Genomic DNA, 18,007 nt, shown 5'->3' on the forward strand with positions numbered 1-18,007 from the left:
TTCTAGCATCATTTTATGAAATCCCTAAACACCTAGGCAAATAGAGAGAAGTTTACAGGGATCCACCATTCCCCCGGCACCTAGATTCTACGGTTAACAATTTATAAGACTTGTTTTATCATACGTCTGTCTATTCATTGATCCATCAGCCCTCAGTCCAAAATTTTTTGGTGTGTTTCAAAGAATTACACTTAATTTGTATGCTGTTTCAAAGAGAATAATTGCCAGCAAGGATCTTCCGTGGCGTGGAAGAGAATTCTCGTATTGCACTCAGCAGCTCTGAGCGTATTGGTTGAGAACACAGACTGGAATCTCAGATTCGTCACCAAGCGTGTCTCTGCTGTTTAGGGCCTGTGTGACTTCAGACAGGTGACTTCATCCCTCTGGGTCTCGTCCCTCTCCTTTGGCACACTGGAAGATAATCCCCATGCAGCTGCTATTATGAGAATTCAACATAATAGATGAAACATGCTTCCAGTACTGGACAAATGATGAGTTTGTGATGATTTTTCTCCACTCTGTAATCGTCTGAGATCAAGGGCTCTGTCTGTTTCCCTTTGTCATTAAATCCCCAGCCTCCAGCGCAGAGCCTTGTAAGTAGCAGATGCCAAATGTAAGCTTGTGGACATGAATTGGGTTGAATTTCGGAGGTTTTTCCCTCCTGGGATGCAGCAAGTGCTTATTAATGGGGAGAGACGAGTACAGTTGGCTTCAAAAGCAACAGACACAACAAAGGCAGCTCCGGAAAGGAGGTGGGAGCAGAGCATAAGACAGAGAGAAAACCTAGCCTGCAAAGAACAAGAATTTACCTTGAGTTTGGGGATGGGGCAGAAGCACCCCTCCTGTCGGCTGGACGGCACCCTTTCAATGCACACTACAGACTTCTAGCTGCCATTTGGCTTGTTGCCAGAAGCCTTTCCCCTAAGCCCCAGAAGGCTGCTGGGCCTGTGCGCAGGGCAGGCCGAGTGTCCTCATAATTCACAGTTCTAGGGCTGGCCCTCAACCAACAACTGGTGGGGTTGGCATATGAACATCCCAGTCCCTTCCCCGTGGAGTGGACAACCCTGATGGTGTGCTCCATACCACTCCCCAGTGTCTCCCCGTGGGATTACAGTCCAGTCGCTCAGACTGGAGGCTGTCTTGATAAACAGGGTCCCAAGTGGCTGCTTCCCTTCCTGTCTCTCCTCATCACTCCCTTACCAGTATTGTCTTTGCATCCTAAATAAACCACCTGCATTTGAATTCCTGTGTCAGGAAACTCAAAGTAAGACGTGAGTCTTGATACGTTTATAACCACAGGATCTCTCCAAATGGCATGCTGCACTCAAGTCCGGTTCAGAGCTGCCCTGGCCCAGGCAGTCCGGGTGGATGGAGTGACAGGTGGAGGCCACATCCTTGACCTGGTCCCCTTTCCCTCCTCCCCACCTCCCAGCACTCACTGAAGACACGGGCTCTCAGAGCTCTGCAGAGCAATGCTTGTCAGCTACTGGTGGAATTGACGAGGATGAAAGATATAAAGAAAAGAATAAGATGAATGAATAAAAGCAAGAAAGCACAGAAAGAAAAATATGTTCCGTCAAAGGCATAAAGAGTGTGGAGAAACACGTAGCTTTTGGAAGGCGGTGCAGTTATTCTGCACAAACCATCTGGAGTTTTGGGAGGATTTCACACATTACAATGTTACTAGACTATCACATTTAGAAAAACAGTTGCTTTGTAGAAAATCCAGGTTAAGAGCCCATGTGGGCAGTACATAAAGCATTAAGGAGAGATGAGTCTTCAGCTTGGAAACAAAATTTTGTTAAGAAACACTGCAGAAGAATGTCTCTAGTTAGCTGTATTCTTATGGACCCATTAATATCTCAAGGAAAGAGGCTTAAAAAACGTATCCAAATATACTCAAGGAAATGAGCGTGTGGGAGAGAAGGAAGATTTAGAATGATCACATAATTTAATGTCTATATCTAGACATGTTTAAGAGAAAAGGTGGTGCTAATAATAATTATGCCAGGACCACCAATTTTCCAAGCAACTGAGATGTATGGTCACCCTTGTTACAACCTAATTAATGGAACTGAAACTCCATTACTGAAAGTATTATATATGAATGGTAGACAGAAGAGGAGAACATATTTTAGATCAGACCTCTGTAAACTTGATCGTACAACCCAAACAGATTCCTGGCCTCATCCCAAGAGTTTCTGGCTCAGTGGTTCTGGGGTGGGTCCCAAAAATATGGATTTCTAGTAAGCAACCAGATGACGCTGATGCTGGTGGTTCATACTCTTGAAGCAGGGCCAGTGGTTTTCAGCCTTGGCTACACATCAGAAGTCCATGAGACCTTTTGGAAACACGGATGCTTGGTCTTCAGCCCCTGACTAACTGAATCAATTTCTGAGGGTGGTGACTGGCGTCTTAACTGTGTTTTAACTGCCCCAGGAAATCATGATGCACAGTGAGGACTGAGGCACCAGGTTTGAAGAACAGGAACACAACTTGTGTCTTTAAAATTGTCTGGGGGCAGAGCCTTGCAGACTCGAAGACTCTGGCCCCTTGGCAACTGCCATTCTTGGCTTGAGAGAAAATTACACAAAGCCATCCCCATGGCCAGAGTTATCCGAAGGGGCGGGGCTCCCAGCCCCACCCCGTCCCCTGGGAACACTCTGCTTTGCTTTCCAAGGTTTTGCTTAAAAAAAAAAAGACATCTGGCACCATGGTAGTTGGAGATCATAAATATGGTGATTATGAGGACATTGGATAATCGATGCTCCTAATTTCTAATAAAAGTAGATTTCTCGTAATCTAAATCACCTCTTATCTCTTCCAGGTCATAATAAAACCCCCCTGTTAGCCCATCTCCTTGTGCCCACTCTTCCCTACCACTCATCTCTGCTCCTACAAAGCATTTACACACACACACACACACACACACACACACGAGACCTTCCAGAGATTTGCTGCATGAACGATGAAATCTGCACCTCTCACCACGGCCTCCAGGACTTCACTTCGTACCACTCTCTTCTTTGCTCATTATATTGTAGCCAAGCAGACATTTTATCCTAAAATACACCCCATGCTTGCCCGTCTCCTGGCCTCTGCACACAGTTCTCTCCGCCAAGATGCAGTTACTCCTTCCCATGGTAGTCCTTCCTCATTCTCCCGGTCTCCACGCAAATGTCAGTGACTCCAACCCGCCTTCCCAGCCATCTGTGTAGATTCCTTCCTCCCTCTCCTCCCCAGCCTGCCATTTGCTCTTTTTCTCAACAGCCTGTTTCCATTTTTTTTGTTACAGCATTTGTTATTACCTGCAGTTTTCTTGTTTATATAGTCACACACTGAAATATCGGTTTCCTCTACCCCAGCAGGGTCTTGTATGCTGGTCCACACCTATAGTTACCGGTTCCCAACCTTAGAGTCCAGCACATAACAGGTGGCCCTTATTAATGAATAAATAAATTGTCCAATAGCCCCCGTCACTGAGATCATTCATTCAACTAAGAGCTGTTGTTCAAATTTCAAGTTCACTACCACCACCAACAACCAAAAAAATGTGTTGACCAGGCAGCACCAGTATTTCTGATGATTTAACAGCAACTATTTCTTCTCAGGAAAGTCAGGGTTTTGATGTTTACAACAGTGTTTTCTGGATCTGGTTAGTATGATTTAGTCTCTTTGAAGTGGTTCCTTTGATCGTAGTTTTTAGAAAGTTGACCCACTACTGTTCCTGAAATAACACAGTTGAAAGCCAGGATCTACAATAGAAGACCACCTATCACCCTGCGGCTCTGGTGCCGGGGCTTATGGGAACGGTCTGCCTCGACCTTACCTCCGCAAGCACAGTGTGTCTCCCAGCCAAGGGCACGGTCCAGAGGCTACTTTGGCACCATTCTCTGCTACAGAGACTCCAAGTCATGACAGTCAAAGCTGTCATTACTGTTTTTACTAATTCCTCTTTCACTGTTGTTCAATGCACTTTTGACTTCTTTAATTCTTTTTTTTTTTTTTTTTTTTTTGGCTAAACAGTTTGGCCTTTTATCCTAGACGACTTGAGGCCAATTCCAACTGGTCATGGAGACACTTCGTTCGTCCCCTGTCTGCCCATCTCTTCATAAAAACGTGCTCCTGCCTGACTTACCTTGCCGACGTCTCTCGGGAAAGGTTGTCTCTGATTCTCTGGGATTAAGATGGGAGACACCACAATGGACCTCTTTTGTCTCGGGACAGGAGATGTTCGTGCAAATTTAAATATGTCCTGAAAGAGAACAAAGTGAAATCAGTTGACCCCAGGGACAGGATGTCTCGGTCGGCTCTGGGAAGGGCTCCTTTGTGTGAAGGCACGTGGCTGTTTGGACATTGTTAATTCCGTTCTATCAAACCGCATTAGTGTTAGCAAGTACATCCTTAGAATTGTACGAAAGCTGACATTGTGATTCACAATGACTATCATTAAGCTATTTAATCCCATTTTCTGAATCATCCTATTCACCGTGTCAGTCTTGATTTACACCCCTGTTAGCACTGTGGGTTCCCGCCTGTTCTTTAGCTGCTGAGTGAGGAGATTCCTCACCTTGAACCCTCAGAACTCACTGGCTATAAAGGTGACTCCTCAGGGCTGACTGCAAGGTCCTTGCCTCACAGATGAACAGGGATGAAGGAGCAGCCAGGGTTCCAAACTGGCAGGCCTCTGGGCACTTGGAGCCCATGTGTCCTCAAGGACCACTTGCTATTACTATGAGTGGGAGGCCGGCTGTGGCCCATCCCTCATGCAGTATGTCCCAGACTTCCGTCACTGGCTCATCGTCAGGGTGTCTGTCCATCCGCAGCTCCCTTTGAAATTCAATACGTGTGTGCAAAACTCCTTTATATCAATATTTTAAATGCAGTACCAGTACTGATTTTTACAAAATGTAGGAAAACATACAAATAAACATATTGGAGACCGAATGATGTTATTAAATTTGAGCTAGAAATCCCAGGAAAACAAACACAACAGAAACTCTTTTTAAAAGGCAGATAAGAAAGGGCCAGAGGGGTGTCCAAGTGTTCTTGGCACCCAGCTGAGATGTTCTCCTTGATCTGATCAGAGGACTGAAAGAGAACTGAAAATAGGCTATCATTTCCAACATAGCAGATTTTATGTAATGCCATGAACTAAAAAATCCTACACAGCCTCAAAAGTAAGCATCTCCAGCTTTGAACTAGGGGTTCCTATCAAAGTCATGTGGCAAATCATATTTGAATATCATCACTGCCTCAGGCCCCATGGAAGTATGTGTATGTAGACATGTATACAACATGTTATACACATATACATATATACACACATATGCATAGTTTTTAAGGAAAATCTACATAAGAAAAGTCAAACAGAAAAGAGCAACTGAGGCTATAGACGTGTCTATAACAATCTTTCTCTTGATTTTGTGGGGAGTGTAACCTGGTGATACTCTGGTGGGAAGCTGCAATATTTCTCTACTGAGAACCTTACAAATGCACACACCCCTTCACTCTGTGATTTTACTTCTAGGAATACATACACATGCTCACTTCAAAAGAAGATGAAAACTGTATGCAGGAAGATGTTTCGTGAGACATTAGTTATAAAGGGCAATGATGGCAAACAACCTAAATGTTCAATTTCAGCTGAATTTGGGTCCGTGAGAGGGAGATGCCCTGGAGCACTTTCCAATGACAGTTGTGAAGACTGTGTCCCAACCGCATGATCACCCTTCAGCTGCTTCCCCAATCACTACTGCACACTATTATAATAGTCACAACTTATTAAGTGAGCGCTGGGCGGTGTGCCAGGCACTTGACATGTGTCTGCTCCAATATTTGCAATAAATGTCCCAAGTAAATCTTGGCCCTCCTACACCGATGAAGAATATCAGTTCGGAGTGGATATGCTCATTGCTCCAGCTTGCCTCGCTAGCACAGAGGATAGATAAAATAAAATCCACAGGAACCTAGAATACCATATTGGACACCTTCTACGTTATATAAACATTTTTGAGCATTGAAAAATAATATTCAAAATCTCACTGAGTGAATCTCGATGTGCAAGCAAACTAGAATGCGTATATGGAAAAGTGGGGAGAAAGAGGAGAAAGGGTTAAAGCAATGACAACAATAACTCAACTAGTCAGAAAAATATGTAATCCAAAACAGCAGAGACAGGGAGCGGAACAGATGATGAAAAAATAGGGTGGGGTCAAGAAGGTGGCGTAGGTATTCGCGGTATCACCTCCTCCCACAACCACATCAAAATTACAAGTGAACTACAGAACAACCATCATTCAAAACCACCTGAAATCCAGCTGAATGGAAGTCCTACTACTACGAAATTAAAGAAGCCACATGGAGACTGGTAGGAGGGCGGAGGCGGATGGCCGGTCCCACACCCACGTGTGGCAGATAAAATCAGGAGGACACCTCGGCTGGGAAAGTCCTCCCTGAGAAGTGAGGGGTCCCCGTCCCCACACCAGGTGCCCAGCTCAGGGTTCCAGTGCCAGGACGAGAAGTCCCCATACCTTCTGGCTGTAAAAACCAGCAGGAACTGAGGCTGAGAGAGGCTGAGGCTTCTAGAGCCCCAGGCAGCTCCTCTTAAAGGGCCCACACATGAACTTACTTGGACTTGCTCCCTCTGAGCTCCAGCTTAGGGGAGGCAGTTTGAAAGGAACCAGAGACATACGGGGAAGAACTGAGTTGTTTGGCATTGGGGAGAGGACTGGAGAGGCAGCTTTGTCTGGACAGACTTGCTGGTGGAGGCTGTTGTTCTTTTGATGAGCCCTTCCCCCACAGGGCAGGCAGATGGCAGCCATATCTGAGACTCCAGCAACCTGGCTCATACTGTTTGCCCCGCCCTGGTTATTCCCTGAGGCCCTGCCCCACCCAACTTTCAGGTCTACCCAAGCTGTTCCCAGTTACTTTACCATAGGATTGGCCTGTCTTGGATCCTGCTTCATATTTTCCTAAATTCTCTTAAACAAGCAGCATCTGGTCTCAGTGAGCCCCATACATCTCATTAAGTGGCCCCCAGGCCTGGCACTAGAAGCAGCCAGCCTTGGTTCACAACTTGGCTTTGCCTGGGTACCTCCAAGCCCAGCACAAGAAGCAGCCACCGGCAGATCGCTTTGTAGCTTATGCCTGGTGGCCCCAGGTAGAACACAGGCAGTGGCTGACCTTGCCCCAGAGCCAGCACACCCAGTGGACAGCTTCAGACTACGTTGAAGCACCACCACCCAACCACCTCCACAAGTGACACACTCAATGAGTGGACTCAATGGGTACCAGAGCCATGATGAAGTAAGTCTTGCTCTGTGTGGTGGGCCCTGCACAGCTGATCATCCAAGGTAGTCAGAGGTCGGTGGTCAGTGGGCACAGCCAGTCCTTGCAGCTGATCAGCCTGAGTAAAACACTCTCATTGATGTGCCAACAGCAATCAAGACTCAATTACAACAGAAGGGTATAAAGGCCACACAAGGGCTGTACCTCATGGACTCAGCTGGAGTGACCAGGGTGGCTGTGCCACTGGACCCTGAAGGACACCTACTACAATAGGCCACCCTATGAAGCCCAGGAGACATAGCAACTCTACCTAATACATAGAAACAATCACAGGGAAGCAGCAAAGATGAGGAGACAAAGAAACATGTCCCAAATGAAAGCAAAAAACAAAACTCTAGTACAAAACTAAATGAAATGGAGATAAGCAATCTAACAGATTTAGAGTTCAAAACACTGCTTGTTAGGATGCTCAGTGAACTTAGTGAGAACTTCAATGAGCTTAGTGAGGGCCTCAAGAGCATAAAAAGGGACCAGTCAGAAATGAAGGAGGCATTAACTGAAATAAAGAATAATTTACAGAGATTCAATAGTAGAGTAGGTAAAGCCAAGAAGCAAACCATCGATTTGGAACATAAGGAAGCAAAGAACACCCAATCAGAACAACAAAAAGAAAAAAGAATCCAAAAAATTGAGCTTAGTGTAAGGAGCCTCTGGAACAACTTCAAGCATACCAATATTTGCATCATGGGGGTGCCAGAAGGAGAAGAGAGAGAGCAAGACATTGAAAACCTATTTGAAACAATAATAACAGAAAACTTTCCTAACTTGGTGAAGGAAACAGACATACAAGTCCAGGAAGCACAGAGAGTCCCAAACAAGATGAACCCCAAGAGACCCACACCAAGACACATCATCATCAAAAAGCAAAAGGTTCAAGACAAAGAGAGAATCTTAAAAGCAGCAAGAGAAAAACAGTTAGTTACCTACAAGGGAGCTCCCATAAGACTGTCAGCTGATTTCTTAAATGAAACTTTGCAGGCCAGGAGGGAGTAGCAAGAAATATTCAGAGTGATGAAAAGCAAGAACCCACAACCAAGACTACTCTATCCTGCAAAGCTGTCATTTAGAATCGATGGACATATTGAGAATTTCCCAGACAAGAAAGAACTAAAGAAGTTCTTCACCACCAAACCAGTATTTTATGAAATGTTGAAGGGTCTTCTTGAAGAAAAAGAAGATAAAAAATATGAACAAACAAAATGGCAATAAATACATGTCTATCGACAATTGAATCTACATACAAAATAAACAAGCAGAACAGAAACATTCTCATAGATACAGAGAACATTTTGTTGGTTTCCAGATGGGAAGGGGGTTGGGGGAATGGGTGAAACAGGTAAAGGGATTAAGAAGTACAAATTGGTTGTTAGACTGACAAACCATAAAGGGAAGGGGGGTGGGGTGGGGGGATGGTAAGCAATAAACCAAAGAACTTATATGCATATATGCATAACCAATGGACACAGAAAACAGTGTGGGAAAAAGCAGGAGGGGGGAGGGAATGGGGGAAGGAGGGGGTCAATAGGGGAAAAAAGAGGAAAATCTATTATACATTCAACAATAAAGATATGTTTAAAAAAATAGTGTGGATGGTATTCATAACACCTTGACACGTGACATCTATAAAGATTATGTTGGTTTATTAGGGGATGGGAAAAGAACAGGAAATCTGTAAAATATGTGCAATATATGAAACTCATTTACAATAAAAAGAATCCAGTCCGGCTGGTGTGCCTAAGTGGCTGAGCATCAACTCATGCACCAAGAGGGTGCCATTTTGATTCCCTGTCAGGGCACATGCCTAGGTGGTGGGCCCAATCCCTGGTGCAGACCTGCAGGAGGAAGCCAGTCAGTGTTCTCTCTCATTGATGTTTCTATCTCCCTCTCCCTTCCTCTCTCTCTAAAATCAATAAAGAAAAAAAAAGTTAAAAACATAAAATAATCCAGAGGCTCAGATGAGAGAAAATCTGGAGAAGCATTTTGAAAGGTTAAAATTCTATGCAAATGTCAGGGATGGGTGATTGGGCTGTATAATGGAGCAAACACAGGTGTTCATTCATTAGGACAACACATATGTAAATGTACCTAAAGTAATAAATGCACTCAGACTCTCACAGCATCCCAGAAGCTTGGCATCAAGCACACTGTGTCAATCCCTGGCTCCGACATGCCTAAGAATAGTAAAAGCAGACCCAGAGTCACAGAATTGGAAAGTGCTTCTGGAAGGGAGGGAGGCGGAAGGTAAAGTGACCCAGTGTAGAGATGCCTGAGTGTGCACGGGACTCTCTGAGCCCACCGTGGGGGGCTGGGCCAGGACATCCTCTTTCTCCCAACGCTTAACTGTTTGCCTAACCATGGCGGGGACCTCCATAAATACTTGTCCGTGACTGTGCTTCATGTCAATGGCTCCATTCCTGTCTTTGTGACTTCCGTGTATATCTATGACTATGTGTTTGTTGACAAATGTGTACCTATAGATCTGCTGCTATGTCCAACTTTGATTGAATCTGTGCTGGTGAGATTTTCCGTGTGTTCTGAAGCCCTGTGCTCCTGTGCGACTTGGACCCCGTAGACGCCATAGCATCTGATTTGAGTGACAATGATACACTAGATGCATATCCGGGCACACGTGTGTGTCACATGTTTATGTTCAACTCTGTGTGTGTTTGCATGTGTCAATCCATGCTGGGAAACCTCTGAATGCACAAGACAGTAGCCATAACCTCAAAGAAAGATAAGCAAGGAGCAGTGGGGATAAAAGGAATGGGACCCATTCAAGACACAGTCTTTTGTGGGTTTTTTTTATCCTCACCTGAGGACAATGTTATTTATTTATTTTTTGCATTCATCTTCAGATAGAGTGAGAGGGAGAGAGGAAGAGAGAGAGAGAAACATCAATGTGAGAGAGACACATCGACTGGCTGCCACCCACATGACCCCAACCAGGCTGGGGACAAACTGCCACCGAGGTACGTGCCCTTAGCGGGAACCGAACCTGGGACTCTCTGGTTTGCGGGCTGACACTCTAACCGCTGAGCCAAACCGGCCAGGGCTCAGACATATTTATAGATGGAGATGTGACAGGGTGTGAGAGAGACCAGGACATCAGGGTGAAGGATGGGCTATGTGAGGACTCGCTGCCTTCTCATGTTGTCATTACCAAGATAGTGGCCAAGGGGAAAAAAAAAAAAGGAAAGGCAGTATTGGCCACATAGTCGAGGTGGTATAGACTTGTTGACTTCGAGGGACCATGGTACATCCACCAGAAATTTCTGGAGGGTGTATGAAGCGTTGCATTCAGAAGGGAGGGGGGTGAATCAGGGAATAAAAGTCAAAGTCACCTACGTAGAAGAGTAGCCGGACGTGACGGAAACACTGACACAACCCGATCGCGTGGAGATGGAGAGGGAGGGCCTCCACCTCCAGAGTGCTCTACGAGACCAGAAAGGCCACCGAGAGGCTAGTGGCACCGAAGGCCGAGATGAGGATCTCCCAAAGGAAGAAGCACGTGGCCGCAGCCGCAGTGCAGATGTCCGTTCCAACCAGCCGAAGGCTCTCAGGAGGCTTGTCGTCGACGACGAAAAGGTAATTGACTTCAGGAAGAGCGGATTCAGCGTGTGTCGGGGCGGAATGTCAGGGGAACCAAGGGCAAGCGAGGACGTTGGTGCCGAAGGAGAGGAAACACAGGGGAAGGAGTTTGTCAAAGGGGAAACCGGGCAGGGCGCCGGGCCGGAGGAGGAAGGGGTCCGAGGCAGGAAGCTGGAGCTCGGGACAATGAAGATGCAGACTGGAGACGAGTGCACACAGGAGGTGGGGAGACAGCATGGGCCTCCCAGTCAGCCAGAGAAAGTAGGATAGAACCCGCCTTCCTGGAGGAGGACAGACAGAGGGTGCGGGGGAGTCTCCCTCCTGTGAAGGAGGACCCCTGCTGTGCGTGCTGTGGGTTGTTAGAACACAATGAGAAACTGTGCGTGGAAGCAGTCTGTGTCCTCCAAAGAACAGCTCAAATGTGGACGGGTCGTCTTAATACCAGCACAGCAGAGGTGAAGACAGAAGAGGAGCCACTCGGTCCCTTTTAAGGGTGAGAAATTCAGCAGAAGGCCAGACCTGAGAGTCCGCAGCCACCTAAACATCTCCAGATTCACTGGATGAAAATTCTCATCACACACACACACACACACACACACACACACAATCCATTTGATAGGGTCACACACATGCACTGTCCCACACACACTCGTGAACAGATTCACACACAATACAGCCACATCACACCTTCACGCACAGGACAGTGAGCAACTGGCCCTGTGTCCCCTCTGGGACCTTCCCTACACCCTGTGGTCACTGGACAAGGACCCGTCAGCTCTGCACCTGGAACAGCCTGCCGCGGCCTCATCCAATCTCGCCTCAGTCCAGGGGCAGAACCATGTCCGCAGGGGGACGCACTCTGCTGGATTTCACGCCTGGAGAATTCCTCCCTCACACGAGCATCCCTGTCTCCTGTGGGCCAGCAGGGGCCCCCATCTTTCTGTCGAAGGGCACTTGGGTTTACTGCCATCTCGTGCTTTCCCCTGTTTCTCCATCTCAGGAGAAATCGGCTGCCCATGAAAAGCAAGGTCCATGATGCCCGGGGGGCGTCATATCACACAGTCCCGAAGAGTGAAGCCGAAGTAAAGGGGAGCCTCTTACAAATGTGAGGGACAGGGGAGCAGCTGAAGGTGGGGACACGGTGGGGCTCAAGGAAAGGAGGAAGGCAAAAAGAATGAAAAACAGGTGAAAAGGGAGAAAGAATGGATGAATATTCATTCACGCATGTATTCATTTCTTCAAAAGCTCTCCGCGCACCCCCTCCCCCTGCCAGGAGGGATTCTAGGCATCTGAGTCCTGGGGCTCACACTCCAGAGGGAGGGGAAGACTGTGAACACAGAGACAGTCACACACTGTCTGGACAACAAGCGCACAGGGAGGGGACTGGACGTGCACAGGGGACTGCGTGCTGACACTTCCGATGCGAGGCCAGGAAAAAGGCCCCCTGGAAGGGTGGCAGGTGGGGAACCCTTTTTCTGCCGAGGGCCATCTGGATATTTAGAACATCCTGCGCAGGCCGTACCAAACGATCACTTTAAACATCAGCCTGCTAGATTTGGTCGGGCTGATTTGGTGAGGGTGTGCTGTTCACCGAGAGTGATTTCGCCCGGATGTTCCCCACCCGTGGTAGAGGAAGGAGGAGGGAGAGAGCCATGTGGGCCGGGGAGGAGGGACTCACCCCCAGCAGGGTCAGAGCCTGGCCTGTGTGAGAGGCGGGAAGGCGGCTCAGGGTCCGAGCACTGGCAGAGGGGATGAGACAGGCCAGGGGCCTGGAAAGGGGATTCAGATACTAGATACTAGCTGGCCAGCTGTGTAGCCCACAAAGAGGACTCTGGCTTTTACTCAGCATGCCAGGTGAGTCCTGGGAGGGTTTTAAGCTGAGGAATGACAGGGGCCCACTTAAAATAAAGGATTATATCATGTGGCGGCTGCGCGGAGAATCGCCTTAAGGCAAGAGGGAGGACGTGTTTCTTTGTTGGGTTTCTTCCTTTTCCCAACCCTGTCTTCACAGGACACTGAGGTTGTCTCCTAGAATGCAAATCTGACCGTTTGATTTGAGGGAAGAAAGGAGAGTTAGGGTCAACTTTTCTGTTCGAGTCCCTCTACCCTCTTTACATCCCACAATGCACGTTTAGGTATAATTGAAGTACCATTAAATCCACCCATCTTAAGTGTGTATTGCAATGATTATCAGGAAATGTACAGAATTGTGCAGTTGTCACCACAAACTAATATTAGACCATTTGCATCATCCCTAAGAGAAGCCTCGTGCCCATGGGGTTACTTTCCTGTTCTAAGCCCCGGCACGGATCTCCGTCCTGTCTGTACATGTTTGCCTTCTCTGGATGTTCCACTAAAGGGCATCACAGTTTGTTTCCTGGTCCTTCTTACAGACTCCAGCTCTGTTCCATAGTCGGTGGGAAGATCATGAACGGGATGCGGCCAACGTCCAGTGTCTGGGAAGGGGTGTGTAAAGGCAAGCACCCTGGCCCCCGGGTGGGTCCACACTCTCGGGGCATTTAGAGTCCCTGCTGCTGGGGGTGGCTGAGACCTCTGTGGTAGCTGCAGTAAATCACCCAGTTAAGCTGCTCCCCTGCCCACCTGCTGCCCGCCCTCCTGCACAGGTGTGGCTGCCAAGACCCCTCCCCAGTAAACCTTCATTCACACAGATCTCCGCGTCACCAGGTTTGTTTGCAGGGAACCCATTTATGACACACTCAAGGTGAAGTGCCCAGAGTGGAGACTCAATGGGCTAGGGCCCCTGCAGTGAAGGGGAACAGACTGGCGTCCGACAGCTGAGACCATGCTCCATGCTGTGGCTGCCACAGCTCCCTCCCACCACGCCCAGCTGAGGGCTTAGAAGTCTTCCAGCTGGCCACTCCCAGAAAGCAGTGACATTAGAGAGGAGCAACCCTGCTCTCTTTACCCGACACAAAAACCAGAAAGCAGCTTGGACCTGTCTTGCCACCTGTCGAGGGTCTTTGTGAGCCAAACTGAAACAGGCAAGACATGGTCAGAGAACTCATGTCCTCCTCCCCTCCCTCTGCCCTCTTAGTTCTGTGATCAATGAGATGGAAAAAATAGCAACGACTTTATAAAGAATCACAAACCTCTGCCTTTGTTCTCTCTCCCACTTTTATAACTTTGGGGCAAAATGATGTGCTAAGAGGAGAGATTTTCACAAGGCAAAGCGCTGCAGAAACTAAAGCGTTCCTCTGGCCAAAGCAGGCAGTTAAGGGGGGGCAGGGCCGGTGAGAGTCCAGCAGTCAACCCGGCCCGACTGTGGACAGGCTTGTAGATCCCGATAAGAAGGTCGGATGTGCTGCCCAGGCAGCTGGGAGCCTCCACTGGTTCAGTGCACAGGTGTGATGCTTTGTGTTTGCATTCCATGTTTTGTTGAAGAATCCTGAGAATCATTCCTTAGAAGAGTTGGACGCTTGTGTTCCAGACTCGAGTCCTATGTCACATAGCCTATCTCTCATCTTTCTATTCCTCAGATTTACTATCCTGATCCTGGACTCATTGAGGCGGCCAGAAGAAATCCTGCCATTCACTGAGTAGTCATTATGTAGCAGGCATTGTCTAGGCACGTGGTAATATTATCTCATTGAATCCATTCAACGACTGGCAAGTAGAACCACCGTGCCTGTTTTCCTGAGGCTCAGAGATATAAAAACTCAACCAAAGTCACTTAGCTCTTAAGTGAGAGACAGGAACCCAGACATCTGTGACCCCCAGGACCTCTGCTCTAAGCTCAAAACTATTTACCTCCTCAGAGCTGCAGCTGGTGACCACCTTCACAAGGAGGCCTGTGCCTGGAGACAGTCCCTTAGCCCTGGTTACTGAAGTATAAGTGGATAATCTCAATTCTAACATTGGCAGAGGTAAGTGGCAAATCTCACGTAGCCTCTGGCTAAAAGGAACAGCTACCACCCATGCTGCAGGGCCATGGCTTAATTGTCTGCAAATTCCTGCACATGAATGGAACTACAGAAATCAATCTCCAGTATATTCCACTTGTATAGCTGATCTCATTGTGCAGAAAGTTGCTAGGAGGCGGGTTTTGTGCCACTCAGTTCAAAATTTTGTATGTGATGAAATGCAGGGTCCAGCCAGTTTTGCAGATTTAATAATTGTTTTTTTCATTATTGATTTTTAGAGAGAGAGGAAGAAAAAGGGGGAAAGAGATAGAAACATCGATGAAAGAGAACATCGGTTGGCCACCTCCTGCACTGGGGATTGAGCCCACAAGCTGGGCATGTGCCCTGACCGGAATCAAACCTGTGACCTCCTGGTGCATGGGTCGACACTCAACCACTGAGCCACACCAGCCGGGCCTAAGGCGGGATTTAAAGTTTGTTTTATCACCTCTTGGGCTGAAGTTTGCCCGCTTAAGGAAGAAAGAGTTCACAAACACCAAGTTTTCCATTGCAAACAGAGGAGGTTGGAGAGCCAAGATACTAAGTTTGCTTCATTTCCAGCTGTCTATTTTTCCAATGTTCCGGAGGCCAAATGTCAGCCAAGCTGAGTCATCTGCCTTAGGTTTACTGGACAGAATTGTGCTGAAACTAAAATAAGATGATGTGGAAGTTGTCTATCAGTCCCGCAGATCATCTCCTAGTATGAAAATAGGTGTAATGAAGCTCATTTTAAAGGTGGGGACGAGGGAAGATGACGGCTGATGGATTCATAGGGTGGAGAAAGCCAGTGTGTTATTATAAATTATGCCACCCACGCTCATCACGGGCTGTTGGCATGGAACTGGAAAAAGTGGGTGCAAGTCACTATTCCCTAGACTGCCCATATAGGCATGTTTTTCTAGAAGTAACTGAGATAGGGTACATGGCAAAAGAGCTACAATTGATAAACGCTACAGACACTGTCAACAAGAAAGTAAGACCTCCCCCTTCTGGCTTTATGGCTTAAACCAGCAGAGACCACCTCGATCGAACATGGTGACTAATATCACCTAATGGAACCCTTAGCCTCATTATACCCTACTTGTAATACATTAGCATGCTACACGACACATCCCATGCTATCCTGATAAGAAATGGAAAGCTCATAGAAGAACATACATGGCCAACAGAGCTCCTCTAAGCAATCTCCACCTCTTTCCCTGGAATATCCTGAGCATCCCTTCTCCTTAGTGAATACCCTACTCCCCAATTAAATGAACATCAATGAAGGAAGCAAATTCCGCTGCTCTCTCTGTGGAGTAGCCCATGCTTTGTTTCCATGTTTCACTAATAAACTTACTTTTACTTTAAACTCTATGCTGGCTTGAGTTTGAATTCTTTCCTGCACGAAGCCAAGAACTCACAGTAATATCAGAAACAATTTCTCCAATAATGAAAGTCATCTACGAGGGACTTTGGGGATGGCCAATCTGAATATAAGAAACCAGGAGATGTAAGGTCCAATAGCAAAGCATCTGAATGATTAACCCCGGGGACGTAATAAATTCCCAATGCAATGGACATGACTGTCATTTCTGTTATGTATGCTTAGGGTGGAAAAGAAACTCCTTTGGCCAAATGAGTCAGTGGAGAAAAGAAGATTTCATCTGGGAGTTTGCATTTATTTATCCTCTCCAAGGGCATTTTTTATTGATGAGAGAGAGACACACACACACATATATCCCATCCATGTCCTGACCAAGGATGGAACTCACAACCTTTTTCATGTTCGGGACGGTGCTCCAACCAACTGAGACACTTGGCTAGGGCCAGGGATTTACAATTTAAGGGTGACTCTAGAAGGTCTCCAGTTCTTTTTCAGGCAGCTAAATATATCTTTCAAAACATCCCCCTTTCCCTCAATAATGCCACATTTTCTTCCCCCAATCAACAATGAAGCCTCCGATGTGGTGAAGGCTTGGGAGGGCTAGCAGGCTTGGTGCTCAGCGACCTCTCTGACCTTGTCCTCCTGGCTCTGCTTCTGCTACAAGAGCTCCCTCAAGATCCTCAGTTTGCACATACGTAGCTGAGGGTTTTTCACCTGCAATGCCCCTCTTCATCCCTCCCCTCAGGTGCCTGGTTGGCCCCCACCCATCCTTCTCATACCAGCTCAAGCACTGTTTTTTAGAGGCCTTCAGGGTTTTTTGTTAAGGGGATTCCTGCAGCCTGCCTTTCGCATCTCTTCTCTCGGCTTCTATTTACACATTCATTCAGTGTCACTGGTCTATCGATGTCTGGCACTGGCCACCAGCCGCAGGAGGGCAGGCATCAAGTCTCTCTGCTTTGCTTCTGGCCAAGTCTTTCTGCTTTGCTTCTGTGTCTCCCGGTGCCTCACACAAGGTCAGGCATATAGCAGGTGTGCAAAAGTATTTAAAATATATGATTAAATACAACTTGCTGAATAAATGTAGGGGTATTGTGAAAATTAGGAAAATCCAGATGATAGGCTTAGGACAGTGCCTGGTTCAGTGTATTTGCTCCATAGCTGTATCGAATAATTAAATGAACAGGATGTCTGTGATGGCACCTTGATTTCCTCCTCGGTATAGAACTAGCTTGTGTAACAATACAATTGCCACACTCAGCCTGGGTTCTTTCACCCCGAGGGGCTCAATGCTTTGTGAAGTAACTGAATCTATAGACATTTCTTTAGAAAATGCATCCCGTTAAAAACAAAAACAAAAAACTTTCACAGCTGAATGCTTTTCTGAGAGAAAGGGTTTGTTGAACCATATGCTAGCCAGGAAGGGACCAGGTTCTGCAGCATGAAGTCCAAACCAGCAGCAGCAGCTCTCGGGGGAGGAAGGAATGCGCCCACTGCCCTGAGGTTGACCAGCGCTCTCTCTACATTATGTTTAGGGGAAGAAGGATGTAGGTAGTTTTGAAACAATGTACATGGGCTACAAATAAGAGGGGTAGGAAAAGAAGCAGTGGGGACAGTTCTATGATAGGCAGACAGACTGTAAGCAAGAAGTATTTGTTACTTCTGCCTGGTTACAGACGACAGTCCTGACTGTCCATGCACGAGCAGGATGCTGTGGCCCGGGGTTCTGACAGCCACCTGGAGGTTGATTCAAAGTTCCAACAAACGTTCAGGAATGTAAACCATC

The 18,007-nt window shown here is 47.1% G+C and overlaps 1 protein-coding gene across 1 annotated transcript in view; it reads right to left on the reverse strand.

Moving 5' to 3' along the window:
* The window catches only part of CDH13 (cadherin 13), an 840,526-nt gene that overhangs the window by 604,238 nt on the left and 218,281 nt on the right, over positions 1-18,007 (reverse strand). The window contains exon 5 of the mRNA XM_036275129.1: positions 4,139-4,255. Coding sequence (XP_036131022.1) covers positions 4,139-4,255 — 117 coding nt within the window. The remainder of the gene's footprint in view (positions 1-4,138; positions 4,256-18,007) is intronic.

The sequence above is a fragment of the Molossus molossus genome, unplaced genomic scaffold (genome assembly GCF_014108415.1).
Source record: "Molossus molossus isolate mMolMol1 unplaced genomic scaffold, mMolMol1.p scaffold_m16_p_21, whole genome shotgun sequence".
Lineage (NCBI taxonomy): Eukaryota > Metazoa > Chordata > Mammalia > Chiroptera > Molossidae > Molossus > Molossus molossus.